General features: G+C 45.1%; 3 protein-coding genes across 3 annotated transcripts in view; 1 reads left to right on the forward strand and 2 right to left on the reverse strand.

The window, feature by feature from the left end:
* Nucleotides 1–31, forward strand: part of gmnc (geminin coiled-coil domain containing) — a 7,165-nt gene extending 7,134 nt beyond the window's left edge. The window contains exon 5 of the mRNA XM_061045734.1: nt 1–31. This exon is cut by the window's left edge and continues 1,360 nt beyond it. The gene's annotated coding sequence lies outside the window, so the exon portion shown is untranslated.
* Nucleotides 32–12,574: 12,543 nt separating this feature from the next.
* LOC132980925 (uncharacterized) lies at nt 12,575–13,723 on the reverse strand. The gene has a single exon (XM_061047305.1). It carries the CDS (start codon nt 13,682–13,684, stop codon nt 12,866–12,868), a length of 819 nt encoding a protein of 272 aa, XP_060903288.1. The 5' UTR covers nt 13,685–13,723; the 3' UTR covers nt 12,575–12,865.
* Nucleotides 13,724–14,799: 1,076 nt separating this feature from the next.
* LOC132980923 (interleukin-1 receptor accessory protein-like) overlaps nt 14,800–18,641 on the reverse strand; it is a 31,770-nt gene continuing 27,928 nt past the window's right edge. Inside the window, exon 12 of the mRNA XM_061047303.1 lies at nt 14,800–16,117. Coding sequence (XP_060903286.1) covers nt 15,669–16,117 — 449 coding nt within the window. The 3' untranslated portion in view covers nt 14,800–15,668. The remainder of the gene's footprint in view (nt 16,118–18,641) is intronic.

Below are 18,641 nucleotides of genomic sequence, written 5' to 3' on the forward strand. Positions count from 1 at the left end.
ATCCGCGAAGCATTGTTCCTACATTCTTACTTTCTTAAGAAGAAGTTATTCATAAACGTGTAGTGTGCTCAAACCTTCAGAAAACTCCTGAAAATTTCCGTAAGTCTTCCAGGTGATCTGCATGTGTGAACGCAAACGGCAGACTTTTTACCTGTCGGCCCCTCTAAATGTTACCCTAACGTCCCGCTGTGAGGGACAGATGAGAACAAGCAGCTCAGGAATATTTCAGGGTCAGCGATTTAGAGGGTATATGTGTGTAAACAGCGTCACATCTGCACTCCTGTCAGGAGGACTTCCACTTCCACTTCCACTACAACATCCTCCTGATCTGGTTGTTCACACATGACTATCCCTGTCGGACGGGAGGGGTGGAGGCGCCCCCTCCCACTGGCTCCTCCCACTGGCTCCAGGTGAATTCTCCTGATTATATCCTGCTGTGTTCTCACATCAGCTCACTCTGACTCAGATTAATGTATGAATGATTATGATTATGTAACAGTATTTATAACTGAGTAGTAATGTAGGATCAATGCTTCATAGATGAAGACTTAAGTCTTAACAGCTTCATTAACAGATGAGACTAAAAGTTGTTGAGATTCTTTGATTTGTGAAACAGAAACTGCCGCATGAAAACACGTGTCAATCCTTCTGTTGTGTTCTTTGTTCTATTTATTTAAAAACAGTGAAAATCAGGAAGATCCCAAACAGGGTTGCCCGCTGTACGATGTACGACCAGTAACTGTAGGAAATGATGAATGTATGATATCTGTGATTTGAGAGCAACCAATCAGATCGGCACCTGACCGACACGCCCTCCTCTCTGCTGCCAAGCTCTACCTGCCAATCAAGCCATCACCTGATGCCCTGCTCACACCTGCGGTTCGTTATGCCAGACGGACCCTAACCCGCTTTACATTATTGTGGTGTGCAGGGCAGACGGAGCACTGAGGGAATGCTACGTTCAGAATCATGCTAGTTTTAGAATATTACCATCCCTGACCTTAAAGCTAAATGCATGAAGCATGAGAGAGAGAGAGATACTTCATGAAGGCAGAAATATTACAGAATCTTTTTTTTTTAGCAATGACTCTAAAGAATTTCAGCCCAAGTGGTGTCAGGACGTCAAGGTTGGGAGAGCCTGTGCGAGGCTATTTGAATGTTAAAAAGGTAAATCTTCACTGCCATTCTTGCTAACGTCTATCACGTCAGTAGTGTAAAGACTGTGGGAAACACATTGTACTGAATTCATGGTCACAGAATAATGTTTTGTAATAATTGACGGCTCACTCAGTCACTGCCGGGTCACTTTGGGGTCTTTTCCGGAAGTGATTTGGTATTTTCCCTTTACGGCAAAGTTTAAAGGAAATGAAAGTGTTTTGCACAAAATGTTTTTTTATAAAATGTAAAAACGTTTTCCAAAATGTCCCTTAGTCCCAAGCTTTGTTAAAGCGTTTCACACTTTGTAATTTTAGTTTGCACTTCCCAGCCACCGTTCAAAAACAGTAATGGACAAATCCTCCAGTTCCTTTTTTTCTGACTCTCTCCGGATGTAAAACGTCGTCACTGGGTACGAACAACTGATGTCATGTGTTTAAAAAATGCTGTCGTCTTAGGCTCCATGCAGAAGGTCGAGATGTGTCTGCAGACGGGGTGACTTGTCACCTGACGGCGTGTTTCACGTGATTTATGTACATAGAGCAGTAAAATCTGTCTGACAGACTGTGCGTGTGCTGTAATGTTTAAATGATCATGTACAGAATGTCACTTTAAACTTTGGACTAACAAAGATACAGCCGAGTCGTCTCTCTTTGTTTGAAACTTTTACAACTTTTACAACTTTTACAACTTTTACAATCTCCAGTCAGAACCAGAAGAGGCAGGATATCAAAAAAGAACATTTACTAAAGTACTATGGACAAATTCAAGCTGCTTGAACTCCAGTTTTTCACGCTGCACTTCATTGATCTTCTCGATAAATCTATAAAATATCTTTACAAATGGATATTGTATTGAGGTATATCAGTTAGGCTGGTTATGTAACAGACTGACTTCATCCAGATAACAGTTTATGATCTTCATAAGCAAACAGGACCTTTAGCATATTGATTTTTTCACCTCTAGGAAAACTGACAGTGAGAGAGTGAGTTATATAATAGTAGTGGTTTGATCTTTGTGCACATAATGAGGTACCTTCATACCTTTTCTCTGCTCACCTGTATGTTCTTCCACACGTTCTATGAATCTGTGAATATGTCCAAATGCACGTCGCATTGATATGAAGGAAACAAATGTCGTCATCGTGTCGAACTCTGTCGCTCCGTCCGCCTTCCTGAATAAAAATAAAGATTAATAAAGATATAGATTTATAGAATAATAAAGACTATGGCTTCTGCAGAAAAGGAACAAATCTCCCACTGTGAGGGTCCGGAAGATTCCAGGGGCAGCATCAGGAGTGCGTGAAAAGGCCCTGACACACCACGGAGAGCGTCAGCCGTCGGTCCATGAGCGATCGTCACCCTAGTTTTGTGTCCGGCTCCGTCGCTACCTGTCAGCCTTTTTTACCTGATTTGATAAATTGAATCGTCGTTGGTCGGCAACACAGGTTCAGTAAAGCCCCTTGTAGTATCCATGCTTTCACCCATTAGTGCGGTTTCTCCTTATTTGTCTCCTCCTCCTCTTCTTTTCTTTTTTCACTAAAACACAAAGAACTGACAACGCCAGCGCCATCTTCTACTTTTTATCAGACATTATTCTCCATTAGTAGACGACCTATAATACGAGTGGTGACCGACAGCGGTGTGAAAATGGACTTCTCGTATCGTAACAACGGACTACCGCCCCCTGCTGGCATGGAGAGTTATTTCCTCTCACTCACATGAGCAGAACGTACGTGGTGGTTGGCCGTCGGCTGTAGTCTTTGCGGTGTGTTCAAGTGCAACTTGTTGGGCAAGACGTGAGGCGACGGCACAGTCGGCCTTTGTAGTCTCTGGTTCTTTGCCGTCGGTCGGCCTTATGACGAGAGATTAAGAAGCAGGCTTTTGCAAACAATAAATAATCCTAAAATATACTGGACTATGCTGTCCGTATTATCCGGTCTTAAATAAAGATAAAACTCAGGCTGGTTTAACTCGTCGGGTCGTACTGCAGAGTTTGGAGTAGATAGTTGAATCTTTAATTCTGGAGCACAAAGATTTCCCTTCATTGAATATTAAAGCAAAGGAGAAAACAGACCCAGACTGTGACGATGTTCAGTGTTAAGAGAAGAGAGGGTTGTGCACAGGCGCGTCTCACCCGTGGGTGTTGTGGGTGTTGTGGGTGTTGTGGGTGTTGCGATACCCACACTTTCACTGAAATTACCAGACTCCACACTTTTTACCAGTGGAGTCATTGATGAAAACCTATTGGTCAAGTAAGATTTATCAAGTAACAATTAAGCCAATCATAGCTGTTTGGTTACATGGGTTGGCTGTGGGTCAGTTAGTAGAGTTGTTGCCTCTCAACCAGAAGGTCAAGGGTTCAATCCCCAGCTGGGCAACATGTCCAATGTGTCGTTGGGCAGGACACTTAACCCCGAATTGCTCGCTGCTTCGTGGTGGTGTATGAATGGGATTAGTTACTTCTGATGGATAACTTTACGATGTAGCAGAACTCCCCTTTGCAGTTTTTCAAAATAAAAGCACATTATTTTTGAAGACCGGAAATAAAGAGACTGAGGCATAAAGCAATAAGAAAAGCAAAATAAAAGCATCACAAAGAGCAGTTTTGAATCTGGTTTTTAGAGCTAACTGGGTTACTCACAATAGATGTTCATAAAGTTAGAGTCTAATTATCTTTGTTAACTTTGTCTTGTTGTCTGATGTGTCAGCTAACATCAGTTATTGGACATTAAATGAAACAGAATGTGTTGATTTGTTAGAGGGTGATAATATACTATCATTAGAAACACCCGCACTTTTAAAATCGCTGCTCCACCCCTGGTTGTGCATGTTATCCACTTTTCACAGGTGTCCTCGTCCAGGTGTGTGCTCTGATCTGTTGATCTGAGCAGGTATGTGTCACTTTCTGCTCCGACTTGCTAAAGTTTCTCTCTGTGGTTTAATCCTCCTCGCTCTTTAGCTCAGTTTCCAGTTAAACCAGTCTGACCGTCCCCCGTCCTCCGTCCTCGCCTTCACCTCCCTCTCTTTCCTCAGGAACAAAAGGAGACCCGCAGCTCCCTGGTGACGCCCCCTCACCTCCTCCTACACCCTGATCCCCCCCCCCCACCCCCCACCCCAAACAGGTAACGACTGTGGGGTTTCAGCTCCCAGGGGGCGGGGCTCCCATCACAGGGTTCCCTCACAGCCCTTTTCTGGGTCCCCCGAGAGCGATCTGGGGCCGAGGGAAAGTCGTGAGCGAGAGGTGTCCGTGGCGGGCCGAGCGAGTGGTCTATGTCTAATGACAAGGTAAGACGGGCTGCAGATGTCCGACAGATTGAAGCTCTTTCAGGAGTCTGGCAGGAATGTGAAAGGAGGGCGGCTGTGCATCACAGGCTCTGTGATTGTCGGCGAGCTGAGTGTCGGACAGAGAAAGGGGTCATTAAAGAGGCCGGCCGGCTGAAACTCAATCTGCCCGGCTGATCCGGGGAACGGCTTCATCACCACTTTCTCGCAGAACTCGACAGCTTGGGCTCACCTCAAAAACACGTGAGATAATGAGTCGACACATCTGACAAAGAGTGAGCTAATTTCTCTCCCAGAGACTCAACTTGTTGCAGCTTTTCCTCGACAGTTTCCTGAAGGAAGCCGCAGCTCGGGTGTCAGGTTCACCTGCAGGCAGAGAAGAGTCAGACCTGAAGCTTCAGTGTTTATCCAGCTCTGCATGGGTCTGTAAACCTTTCTGTGTTCTAACCTCTCTCCATTTTTCAAAAGCATCTCCAATATTGATCCTAGTTTGAGCACGTTTCTGCTCGTGGAGCTTATTAGAAACATGCAGAGGCTTTTTAGGTCGGGTACAATCACTTCTATCTGAACCACTTCTCTTGACCGCTTCCATCGCTGCAACACCTGTTGACCTGATAACTGCTCTCATATCTGGCAAACCGAGGGGCGTCCAAAACGGCAGTGTTTACAAGGAGGACATACTGGCTGCTGCATTGTTGTCAGAGAAGCCAGCACTTCAACATGTTTCCTTAATGATCAGATAGTAAGATACCTTTATCATCTCACTCTCTACACAGCTCACTGATTGGACCTTTAATATTTGCTTGCGTTGGAAAGTGTTTGTCATCCATGCTTGTTTGTTTTGAAGTGAACGCTGCATTGTGTAGTTTGACTTCATCTCCCCCTGTTGGCTTTATTGTGAACTGCACCATAGTCGATGTGTCTTTTAAAACTACATCTCAGTTATGCGGCTATACCGATTCTGCAAAATCTGCATCGATGCACGTGTTGGCTAGGAGTGCATGACGATATATTGCCACATTGATTTTTTGAGCACAGTCCCACTGATCATATCTCATATTTATTGAGGTTTGAAACAGTTTTATGATCCATTTATTCTAAAAGACGAAGCAGTAAAACTTTGAAAGAGCTACACGTGTCATTTAAACACCACCTGTAAAGGTACTTCTGTTCAGTGATCAGTTTCTATTTATAATTTCAAATTTTTCAGTTTGGATTAAACATCGCATGATTAGAAGAAAAGGTCGACAACATTCATCAGACGTTTTTATCCAAAGCGACGTACATCAGAGAGTAAGAACTACACAAACAAGGATCTAGAGAGGAGGAAATAACATCAGGAAGTGCAAACAAACAGTTTTAAGTTTGATCAGACACAGAGGTGCTGACAGGAAGTGACCAGAGGTGCTGACAGGAAATGACCAGAGGTGCTGACAGGAAGTGACCAGAGGCAGAGCACAACATCGACAGCTGTTCTACAGATTTCTAATCAGCATCAAAACCATCTTAAATATCCTCCTCCTCATCATCATCATCAGTCTTCATAAAGAGCTGGGTCTTTAGCTTTTTCTTAAAGGTGCAGAGGGACTCTGCAGATCACATGGAGTTTGGAAGTTCATTCCACCACCGGGGGGCGACAGAGGAGAAGAGTCTAGTCAGAGACTTAGGACCCTGTTGTGAAGGTTGGATCAGACGCCTTTCATTGGCAGAGCGTAGTGGGGGGGGGGAGTGTAGACCTGGATCAGAGAGTTAAAGTAAGGAGGAGACGTTTCTGTCGCTGTTTTGTAAGCGAGCAGCAGAGTTTTAAATTTGATGAAGGTTGAAGACGAGTCGTGCTGCTGTGTTTTGGATCATCTGCAGAGGTTTGATAGTGACTGTAGGAAGACCTGCCCGGAACAACAAAACAACATACACATGTGCAGAAGTGGTCTCTCCATGTGTTCTTAGGTTTTGTAGGTTGGATGACTTTGGTGAATGTCAGGAGCTTGTAGAGCAGGACTCTGGGTCTAACAGGGTTTTGTTTGGAGGTGTGAGGGGGGGCGGGGCCGGCAGATGTCACTCAGGTGTTGGTGTAACAAACAGATCAAAGACTCAGACCTCAGCACACTCCCCGAGAGCATTTTAACCAGACATTAACTCTTAATGACCCCCACAACCCCTAAACCCCGTCCCCATGATGGCAATCTGTCTGCCAGAGAGGTATCCCACAATCCCTCGCTGCAAAGAGGACCTCGGGGAGAACGTGTGGAGTTCTCGGCTGCTCAAACGGCAGTTCCTCCACGGCAGAGTCTGTCTCCTGCAGTGAGTCAGTCCCCATAGAGCTCTATGTTAAAATGTCTAACTTTACAGCTGCAGTTCCTCCAGTGTCCACTAGAGTCTGTCTCCTGCAGTGAGTCAGTCCCCATAGAGCTCTATGTTAAAATGTCTAACTTTACAGCTGCAGTTCCTCCAGTGTCCACTAGAGTCTGTCTCCTGCAGTGAGTCAGTCCCCATAGAGCTCTATGTTAAAATGTCTAACTTTACAGCTGCAGTTCCTCCAGTGTCCACTAGAGTCTGTCTCCTGCAGTGAGTCAGTCCTCATAGAGCTCCATGTTAAAATGTCTAACTTTACAGCTGCAGTTCCTCCAGTGTCCACTAGAGTCTGTCTCCTGCAGTGAGTCAGTCCCCATAGAGCTCTATGTTAAAATGTCTAACTTTACAGCTGCAGTTCCTCCAGTGTCCACTAGAGTCTGTCTCCTGCAGTGAGTCAGTCCCCATAGAGCTCTATGTTAAAATAAACATGTTTACAGTCTGGTACAAAAACAGTTTGGGTCTCTAGAGGTCTCATTTCTCTCTTCATGATGACGGTACGGGCTGCGTGTGTGTGTGTGTGTGTGTGTGTGTGTGTGTGTGTGTGTGTGTGTGTGTGTGTGTGTGTGTGTGTGTGTGTGTGTGTGCGTGTGTTCCAGTATGTGTGTGTGTAGACTTTATTGATCCCTCTCTAACAGTAATTAGCTGATTGATGAGGGAATGAAGAGGAGCCTTTACTGCGAGGAATGCAGACACAAATATGCATACAGATATACACACACACACACACACACACACACACACACACACACACACACACACACACACATATAGTTACAGATTGACTGAGTGTTGGCTGTGTTTTCTCACTAATTGCTTTTGGGTAATACGTCATGTATAAGTGTATGGATGCTGCTGAACTCTGACCTCTGGATGGAGTGATCAGTCAGGGAGAAAACCTGCAGCAGAGGTGCAGACTGAGGAGGAGGAAGAGGAGAGATACTGTGAATACAGATTTCAGGTATTTGTAGTAAAGAATATTTGAAAGTTGTCCCGATATCAGAGTTTTAAACTTTGCAATGATTCTAGAAAAAAAACCGAAATATATTGATACCTGTTACCATGGCAACAAAAATGGAAGTCCTGGGCAACCCAGTAATTGGTTATATATTGTGTGTTTTTTTATAACGACTGTCTAAATGGTTCTGAAACGTGTGTGGCAGCGTGTTGCTACAGTTGGGTTAAACTGTGACTGAAGATCTGAACGCTTCACTCCTTTTTGATTCTTTAGATCATTAAAATCATTTAATGGTTACAGAGTCTTCATGGAGATCTGTGTGATGATGAGTAACTGCATACCAACGTACTAACTGCTGCTCAAAAATTAACCCAATGAGTACCTCAGTCGCACACACACACACACACACACACACACACACACACACACACACACACAGATGATGTGTCTTACTCTAAACCTTGATGTTTAGAATAAGGTCATATAGCGGTCCACTTCCTGGTTTGAGCACAGTTGCGTTCACATCTCCAGCGGACCGTACTCGAGCGGGCACAGTACCCGAGTACGATACGTTTGTGATCACACTCATCAAATGAACTGGACTTTGGGGTCAAGTGTTCTGGGATCCGGGCCCGGGTCCCTAATGTGAAACCAGCCTTAGTCATTTTAGTGGATCTGTGATCACAGCGGTTGTTTTAAGCCTAACTCTAACTCGATCCATAGGCAACAACTAGAGGAGTATCAGACATTTGGAAAAGAGCGCCGGTATCGTCAACAGCGCCTTTCTGAAAAGTTAGACGACGTTCAACTTGAGCGCTCGGAGCGGTCTGAACGAGCGGCAACCTCCGGTCTAAACGGCTGGATCAAAAACCAAATAGGTGTGATTAGCTCATGTCTCGATGGACACACACTGTACGGGGGGTGAATGTTTTGATGACTCATCAGTTTTGATTTGATGAAGGATAAGAGTTATTCACAATAAGGCGTGTAGCTGACCTGATTGACAGGTGGGCGCGGTGTAACGGTTTGTCAGGAGGTTTAAAACCCGCCTCAGCTCCAGCTCTCAGCCTGTCGTTAGGTTGACTGAAAGTTAGACTGAGACAGCATTTCCAGCATGGAGACCGCCATCGATGGGACTCCAGCGCCCCCTGCAGGGACAGACGGGGGACGCCATCGATGGGACTCCAGCGCCCCCTGCAGGAACAGACGGGGGACCTCACTGACCTTTCCTTTGGTTCCATTTCTTTATTCACACTTGTGTTTACACATGAAGATAAAGATGAGCTGATACTTCCAGCAGCTGCTCGTCTGTCTTTCATATCCACAACTTAAAAAAAGAGATGAAAATAGAGCTGCATTGATTTTCTGCCACCTGGCTCTCCGACTCGTTTGATTGGCTATTAAAGCTGGCGGTGCTTCATTAGCGGAGGCAGCAGCTGGAGTTATATGATGTTAAACATCGTCGTCGCTCTGACCTTTACGGCCTCCTCCCGTCTGTCTCCGCCCGTCCACGCTCATCGTGCTCCGTCGATTAAAGCAGAAACGGCTTTTAAAGAAAAACAGACTCATCAGCGTTTATTAATGCGGCTGCAGCTCCGCCCGACACCGAAACATCCGTCATCTCGTCCACACAGCGAGGACCGCTGCCAAACGGGACGCGGCCTCCACTCATCGGCCTGACGCTTTATCTTCTACATGTTGGTTTTTCAACAGGAGAAGCCTGATATTGTCCAGTGTGTAGCCTGATTTTTAGCGCTTTCACACTTGCAGAAAACTCCTTTAAAAAACGGGCGATAACCAGCTTCATGATCACCATCTTCTTTAAATATTAGCTAGCAGCTAACGTCTTTAATAAACTGACTTCACGTTCGAGCCGTCGACGTGGAGAATGTGCGAGCTGATATCAGATTTAACAGCTCAGATGTTTGTGTGAAATCCAGTCTGCTGTTCTCTGTGTGGACTGGTTAGACTGGTTATTAATTATAACCGTTAGCTAGTTAGATCATACCTGTGTGTGTGTGTGTGTGTGTGTGTGTGTGTGTGTGTGTGTGTGTGTGTGTGTGTGTGTGTGTGTGTGTGTGTGTGTCCATTGTTAGAGCACACTGAGGCTCGGTGCCAGTGTCACATTAGCCCTCAGGTTTGTTTGTACAGGAGTGAGTGTGTTTATGGCGCCGTGCCAGTACTGAGGTATTGTGTCAGGTGTGTGTGTGTGTGTGTGTGTGTGTGTGTGTGTGTGTGTACTGTTAGTCGACTTACATTCCACACACGCTTAGAACACGCGACTGCCGTTATTTGATCCCCTGAAGAAGAAAATAAGCCCTTCACACCTGCCACCCTCAGCGCTGATCACAGTCCAACCTTTTTTTAAGATTCACGTTTTTTAAATGATTTTTTTCTCAAATTTAAACAAAATTAAGAAAATTTGATATGAGAGGAAAATGAGAAATCACAACGTCCAGCAGTGAGATTATTAATAAATACTTTAAATCACAGTTTTAGTTTTTTAACTTCAGGTTTTAAATGAATCAACTTTCAACATTTTGAATGAATTCTTTATGAAACTTTTAAACTCTGGGAAAACAAAACATGTTCAAGAACTAATACTGTAAACTCTCATCGATCTTTTGTTGCTGCATTCACTAGTGTCGCAGTACTCGACCAAGACCCGTCTCGAAACCCTTCTTGAAGGTCTCGTCTTGGAATATAAAGCATTTTTACTCAGCCTTATCTCGGTCTCAGACTCCAGATTTCAAATGAAGACCACCACTGATCAGTTATTTTAAACCTTGGTCAAGGTCCCGTCCTGCCTCGTTCTAAGTCTTGACTCGATCTGGATGCCTAAATTACTTGGTCTAGGTCTTGGTCTTGGTTTCGGAGCACTCTGGTCTCAGGTATGTCTTGGTCTCGGTTAGTCTGGTCTTGACTACAACACTAGCATCCACACAGAGTCAACCCAGGGCGCTGACTGAACGCACAGACGATCAATGAGCGTCTCTTTTAAGGTACAAAGTGTCTACCCATAAGAACATGTTTTCAGATACCCTTAAGCATCTGTTTGTAGCTTAACTATCGTGTCAGTTTTAAGGAAATCTATAACATTGTTTTAAGTTTCCTTTAGATTCTGTTCCAGGTTCCCCTAAGTGTCTGTTTTTATGCTCTTTTCTTTTGTTGTTCTTCTTCGTTTGTCACTGAGGACCCAAAGTGCGTCTTGATTTCTGTTTTCATAAATAATCAACATGCAGATTCCTCAAATCTGTCTTCAGAGATCATCATCTTTGTTCATCTCTGAACATCGAAGCTGAGCTGATCCCTCCGAGGACCGGAGGTCGGTCCAGCAGACGAGCTCAGACAACGGCTGAGAGGACGTTTTTAAAATGACTCATTACAATAATACAGAGAAACTGTGATAATCAAGAGGAGAATTCTTCAGGGAGCGTGCCGGTCAGCGAGAAGAGAGTCCGGATTAGCGTCAGATTTCAGCTCCAGCTTCAGGACCGAAACCCGATCCAGCAGAGAAGAAACGCTTTTCAGTGGTTTCTGTTCGAGGGACAATAACTGTATGATTAACGGATTTCTTTAAACCTGCAGAGTCTCAAATCCAGAGTTAGACCGACCTGAGTCTGACCCTGAACTGAAACATCAGAAAGTCAGTATCTGCTGAATCTCCCTCACATGAAGATAAACTTTTGAAGGATGAGCAGCAGGAATCAAATCATCCCGTTCAAACCTCTGGGACGCTGGACGAGCATCATTCAGTCATTTACTATTCTATGAGTGAGTGCTGTCAGATGGGGCCCCTTTAGGGAGGTTTCCTGTCATTGCAAACTTTGCATATTTTGAGCCACTGCTGTGGTTGAAAGTTGATCAGCCCTTGGGGGCCCCCTACTGGCCTGGGGGGCCGGTTGACAAACAGCATACCTGACTGTTCACACCTGAAATCGACACCTGGAGTCAGGATTTGAAATAAATACATCTCTCTCTTTTTTAAACCCCTCCTGCACCACAGAGCTATTTTACTATCTGCACTGGAAAGCTCCAACATGATGAGCTCATTTATTATTTTATAATCTTATTATCGACAGAGATTTAAGAGATGAGGCGTTCGTGGAACTCAAAATAAAGTCTTCTCCTGGAAAGCGTCCCTAAAGATCAGAGAGAGAGAGAGAGAGAGAGCGACGCTGGTGAGACATGAACACAACACTTAAAAATACAAACTTTATTTATCAAATATCTTCCAGCTGAATGTGTGAGTGCAGCGCAGACAGCATGCAATCGTTTCACATCATCAGGAATAAGAAATAAACACAGAAGATGAATGAGAGTCATGTAGGCTCAGGTAAGTCTCTTTACGTTCACTGAGATCAAAAACAGATTCACCTGGAGACGAGTAAAAAGTGAATGTGCAATACTTCAATTAATAAAAAGTATCTTAACATTAAGTAAACATAGTTTGCTCCCCATGTTGAAAACGTCTTCAACGGCGACCGTCTTGGGTTTAGAATGAGGTCTTCTGTAATCCTGAAGATCTCGACGTCATGAGTGTAAAATATGAACATGAAAAGATGAATGTGTCCTTATCTGAAACATTTAGCATCAGAAAACAAAGCAGACACATCAGAGATCCGTTTGGACAGTCATGGTCAGCATCACTCTGTTAAAGAGGCGGGAATATAAAATAAGGCATTTATTATTATCGATTTGATTTCCCTCCTCTCAGTTGTTCACTTTGTGTCCACAGGTCAGTGAACACCTCACTAACACATCTACAGCATGTGAGCTCCATGGACACCCGGGTAAATATTTAACATTTTGATGCTGTCTCTACGGCAGCCCCTTCAGGACAAACTTCATGTTGTGAAGGTGCAGAGTCGGTGAAGAGTCTGAGAGAAGAAGAACCATCAGGAGGACGATTGTTCTGGAAGAATTCATCAGAATAGTTTGCATATTTTAAGGCTTAGTTTTACGATTTTCCTCTTGTACCCTGAATGCAGCATTCCTCAAAGTCTGTGTTAAATGTGTCCATCAGAGCGTCAGTGTTAAAGGGGCGGGGTAAATATAAAGGGCGGAGCTATGTTGCTGCTTGAATGTAACAGGAGTCCCGCCCCTGATCCTGATGACATCATAGTTCCTCAGCCGAACCAATCACCTGCAGCTGCTGTTGTTGCTTGTGTTTTATGATGTCATCGTTATGTTGGCAGAGTGAGGGGGCGGAGTCTGAAGCCAGGTCAGGGTCAGGTGTTGGGGAAGGTTCCTGGGCGGGGTCAGGATGTGGGGTGGGCTTTGTTTCAGGAACAGGATCTGACTGGATGTCAGTCCTGTCATGTGACACCTGCAGCATTTCAGTTTCCACAGTTAGCTCCGCCCCCCTGTCCTCCACCTGATCAACGATCCCAGTGCACCCTGAGCATCTCCCGCTGTGCTGTGACCCGTCCTCCCTGCATGTGTTCCACCTCTTCATCCCTCCCCTCCTAGTGGGCGGGGCCTGCCTGTATCTTCGGCTCTGATTGGCTGACAGTCGCCTGTTTCTGCGGCTCTGATTGGCACTGCCTTCCTGGTTCTGGTTGTGGATCCTGTGGACTCTCTGGAGCGCCAGAGCAGCGAGGTCGGAGTGAGACGACGTGCTGTCAATCATCCTCCGGCCCAGAGCGAGCGGCCGCACTGGCAGCGCCAGCCTCAGCCGCAGCCAGAAGCGTGAGCGCGGCGCTTCAGACCGACTCCCTCTCCATGTGACCGAGGTGTTGGCGGCGTGCCGGAGCTGAGCCACCTCCACACAGGGCAGCTTGCTGACGGAACGGAACACCACGGTGACGATGGAGGCCTGGAGGCCGTGTTGGAGGTACAGACCCAGACGACACTCCAGCAGGCTGAAGCTCTTTTCTGCCAGGAAGTCCGGACTGAGGACGAAAAGGAGGCGGCGGCTCCGCTGCATGGAGAGCATGACAGCCTCTGATTGGTCTGACAGAGGAAGAACAGGAAGTATTAAACAAAGAAGAAGCTAATTTTAAACTAGGGGTGAAAAAGATCACTTCATACATTAGGGCTTTGAATAGGTGGGTCGGTATCTCTCTTTTTGTTAAAGGAGCAGTATGTAGCTCTGACCCCTAGTGTTTAAAATGGGTACTGCAGTCTAAATTCTAAACATCATAGAGAGCTGTCTCTCCCCCCCCCCCCCTCCTCTCTAGAGTCCATGCTCACTCAGGTCACCATGTGGTGGACTCTGAAGCTTCAGTGTTTATCCAGCTCTGCATGGGTCTGTAAACCTTTCTGTGTTCTAACCTCTCTCCATTTTTCAAAAGCATCTCCAATATTGATCCTAGTTTGAGCACGTTTCTGCTCGTGGAGCTTATTAGAAACATGCAGAGGCTTTTTAGGTCGGGTACAATCACTTCTATCTGAACCACTTCTCTTGCCCGCTTCCATCGCTGCAACACCTGTTGACCTGATAACTGCTCTCATATCTGGCAAACCGAGGGGCGTCCAAAACGGCCGTGTGGGGGGGGGGGGGGGGTCTTAAAAGCGCCTACCTTCTCTGGTCCAAACAAATCCAGAGCATTCAGGAGCAGAATCTAAAGTTAGAAGGAGGACATACTGGCTGCTGCATTGTTGTCAGAGAAGCCAGCACTTCAACATGTTTCCTTAATGATCAGATAGTAAGATACCTTTATCATCTCACTCTCTACACAGCTCACTGGTTGATCCTTTAACTTCAAACTGTAAGGACCATCATTCAGTGTGTTTGTGTCAAACACATGATGCAGTTTCAGTTGTTGTGTTTTTGCCGCATCTTACATTTTACTTTCAATTAACTACATTTCCCTCTGTTATTTAATCAGTTTTCATTAAAGATACAAACCTCGGGTGTGATCATAGAAATCTCTCACTCTAAGATTCTGTGTTAAAAAAATAGCTGCTTGTATGACTGCATTATGTCATGGTAAATATCTGGAGAGAATGGAATAATTCTCCTTGCATTATGTATAACCAAATCTTGTGTTATATGTGCATGTTTGAAGATGACGTGTTTTGGTGCAAATGGAGGACATGAGATGAAAACACTTTGATGAATGAATCCTTTATTCAGAACATAAACTAAACACTGAAAGAAAACAGAATTAAGAGCATGAGAAAGTGCAGGATGCATTTTACAGTTAATTCATCTAATAAGTATAAAAACATATAAGAGCAAAATATCTTTATAATAATATAAAATGAGAGACAATGACAAAAATAACAAAAGTTAAAAGAACTGTGAAACTCATGGAAAATATTTTCAACTGATGATAGTTGAAATGTAATCTGTGAAAACACTTAACCTGAAATATTAGATTATTTTTGATCAGGACATTAAACTGTGGAGCTTTAAAAAGCTCTTACATTAAACTGTAAATCTCCCTCAAGCTCAACATCCGCTTGTCCATTCAGTACTTTGGTTTCTAAACTCCTGCTTGACTGGATCATCTTTATTTCCTCCCAGCTCAGATCTTTTAGACTCCCTGGTCCTTAAGTCAAAGGTAGGTACGAGTCGAAGGAGTTTCAAAGCATTAAAATAAAAGATCTGATAAGTTCTAAAGACCCTTTCTGTCCTGTTTTTGTTGCTAGAACACAACAAGCACTGATTCATTGAAATGATTTGCAACCATGCCACCTTGTGTTAGACAGTTGGTGGTTCAGTTATTTCTTAAATATGTCAAAACTTTACATTATAAGATGCTTCTGTCAGTGAGCACTTTTAGCTAATCTCCATCTTCAGTCCCGTTTTGATATTTATTTATTAAATTCAGAAAACATTCAGGGTCGTGAGGATATAAATCTTTAACTCATCAGGTCATTATTTGAACGTTTCCCTTGACAGGGACAGGAAGCTGCTTCCCGTCTGGGCTCTAGGTCATGTGACCTCCTCTAACACGTCTGAACACCTCGTGTCACGCTGCAGAGTTGATGACTTTGTGCGGCTCTTTGACCGTGTTGGTGACGAGTCCTGACTGTGAGTTTGTGCTGTTCTGACTGAGCAGCCTCATCAGGACCCCCTCCTTACTGCCCCCCCCCTCCTCCCTGCTGCTGACCCTCCTCACAGGTAACTCCACCCTCAGCCTCTTCCAGAAATGAGACGTCAGCTCCTTTGACTTGTCCCCCTGCCATCGGACCAGCGCCAGCGCCATCCTGGCCCTCTTCAGCTCCCTAACCCAGACGTGCCCCTGGACCTGCTTGTACTGGACCAGGATCACCCGCAGGTGCCCGCCCCGAGCCATGCCGTCGATGCCGGCCTTCAGCTCCAGGAGAGCCTGGGAGCCCTGAGAGGCGTAGCCCGGGCTAACGACCACCAGGACGCGCCTGCTACGAGCCACAAAACTCAGAGTCTCATCTGTGATGGCTGCAGAGAGAGAGGAGGGATGAAAGGATGGATGAAAGGATGGATGAAAGGATGGATGAAAGGATGGATGGAGTGTGTTTCTGAGTGTGTGTCATGTCTCTGTTCAATTTCCCTTCTCTGCTTGTTTATGACAAGGAGCAAATGGAGTAGAAACTGTTACACTCATTTAGCCGAGTGAGAAGAGCAGCAGCCTGACCTGCAGGAGACGAGTGTACTGAAGTATGAGTGTGTGTTAAGGTGTAGTTCAGGTGTGTGTTAAGGTGTAGTTTAGGTGTGTGTTAAGGTGTAGTTCAGGTGTGTGTTAAGGTGTAGTTCAGGTGTGTGTTAAGGTGTAGTTCAGGTGTGTCTTAAGGTGTAGTTCAGGTGTGTCTTAAGGTGTAGTTTAGGTGTGTGTTAAGGTGTAGTTCAGGTGTGTGTTAGGCTGTAGTTCAGGTGTGTGTTAGGCTGTAGTTTAGGTGTGTGTTAAGGTGTAGTTCAGGTGTGTGTTAAGGTGTAGTTCAGCTGTGTGTTAAGGTGTAGTTTAGGTGTGTGTTAAGGTGTAGTTCAGGTGTGTGTTAGGCTGTAGTTCAGGTGTGTGTTAGGCTGTAGTTTAGGTGTGTGTTAAGGTGTAGTTCAGGTGTGTGTTAGGCTGTAGTTCAGGTGTGTGTTAGGCTGTAGTTTAGGTGTGTGTTAAGGTGTAGTTCAGGTGTGTGTTAAGGTGTAGTTCAGGTGTGTGTTAAGGTGTAGTTCAGGTGTGTCTTAAGGTGTAGTTCAGGTGTGTGTTAAGGTGTAGTTCAGGTGTGTGTTAGGCTGTAGTTCAGGTGTGTGTTAAGGTGTAGTTCAGGTGTGTCTTAAGGTGTAGTTCAGGTGTGTGTTAAGGTGTAGTTCAGGTGTGTGTCAAGGTGTAGTTCAGGTGTGTGTTAAGGTGTAGTTCAGGTGTGTGTCAAGGTGTAGTTCAGGTGTGTGTCAGGCTGTAGTTCAGGTGTGTGTTAAGGTGTAGTTCAGGTGTGTGTCAGGCTGTAGTTCAGGTGTGTTAAGCTGTAGTTCAGGTGTGTCTTAAGGTGTAGTTTAGGTGTGTGTTAAGGTGTAGTTCAGGTGTGTGTTAGGCTGTAGTTCAGGTGTGTGTTAAGGTGTAGTTCAGGTGTGTGTCAAGGTGTAGTTCAGGTGTGTGTTAAGGTGTAGTTCAGGTGTGTGTCAAGGTGTAGTTCAGGTGTGTGTCAGGCTGTAGTTCAGGTGTGTGTTAAGGTGTAGTTCAGGTGTGTGTTAGGCTGTTGTTTAGGTGTGTGTTAAGCTGTAGTTCAGGTGTGTGTTAGGCTGTAGTTCAGGTGTGTGTTAAGGTGTAGTTCAGGTGTGTGTTAGGCTGTAGTTCAGGTGTGTGTTAGGCTGTAGTTCAGGTGTGTGTTAAGGTGTAGTTCAGGTGTGTGTTAGGCTGTAGTTCAGGTGTGTGTTAAGCTGTAGTTCAGGTGTGTGTTAGGCTGTAGTTCAGGTGTGTGTTAAGCTGTAGTTCAGGTGTGTGTTAGGCTGTAGTTCAGGTGTGTGTTAAGCTGTAGTTCAGGTGTGTGTTAGGCTGTAGTTCAGGTGTGTGTTAAGCTGTAGTTCAGGTGTGTGTTAGGCTGTAGTTCAGGTGTGTGTGAGGCTGTAGTTCAGGTGTGTGTTAGGCTGTAGTTCAGGTGTGTGTTAAGGTGTAGTTCATGTGTGTGTTAGGCTGTAGTTTAGGTGTGTGTCAGGCTGTAGTTCAGGTGTGTGTTAAGCTGTAGTTCAGGTGTGTGTTAGGCTGTAGTTCAGGTGTGTGTCAGGCTGTAGTTCAGGTGTGTGTTAAGGTGTAGTTCAGATGTGTGTCAGGCTGTAGTTCAGGTGTGTGTTAAGGTGTAGTTCATGTGTGTGTTAAGGTGTAGTTCAGGTGTGTGTTAAGGTGTAGTTCAGGTGTGTGTTAGGCTGTAGTTCAGGTGTGTGTCAGGCTGTAGTTCAGGTGTGTGTTAAGGTGTAGTTCAGGTGTGTGTTAGGCTGTAGTTCAGGTGTGTGTTAAGCTGTAGTTCAGGTGTGTGTTAGGCTGTAGTTCAGGTGTGTGTTAAGCTGTAGTTCAGGTGTGTGTTAGGCTGTAGTTCAGGTGTGTGTTAAGGTGTAGTTCAGGTGTGTCTTAAGGTGTAGTTCAGGTGTGTGTTAAGGTGTAGTTCAGGTGTGTGTCAAGGTGTAGTTCAGGTGTGTGTTAAGGTGTAGTTCAGGTGTGTGTCAAGGTGTAGTTCAGGTGTGTGTCAGGCTGTAGTTCAGGTGTGTGTTAAGGTGTAGTTCAGGTGTGTGTTAGGCTGTTGTTTAGGTGTGTGTTAAGCTGTAGTTCAGGTGTGTGTTAGGCTGTAGTTCAGGTGTGTGTTAAGGTGTAGTTCAGGTGTGTGTTAGGCTGTAGTTCAGGTGTGTGTTAGGCTGTAGTTCAGGTGTGTGTTAAGGTGTAGTTCAGGTGTGTGTTAGGCTGTAGTTCAGGTGTGTGTTAAGCTGTAGTTCAGGTGTGTGTTAGGCTGTAGTTCAGGTGTGTGTTAAGCTGTAGTTCAGG

Source organism: Labrus mixtus, chromosome 9 (genome assembly GCF_963584025.1).
Source record: "Labrus mixtus chromosome 9, fLabMix1.1, whole genome shotgun sequence".
Classification (NCBI taxonomy): Eukaryota; Metazoa; Chordata; class Actinopteri; order Labriformes; family Labridae; genus Labrus; species Labrus mixtus.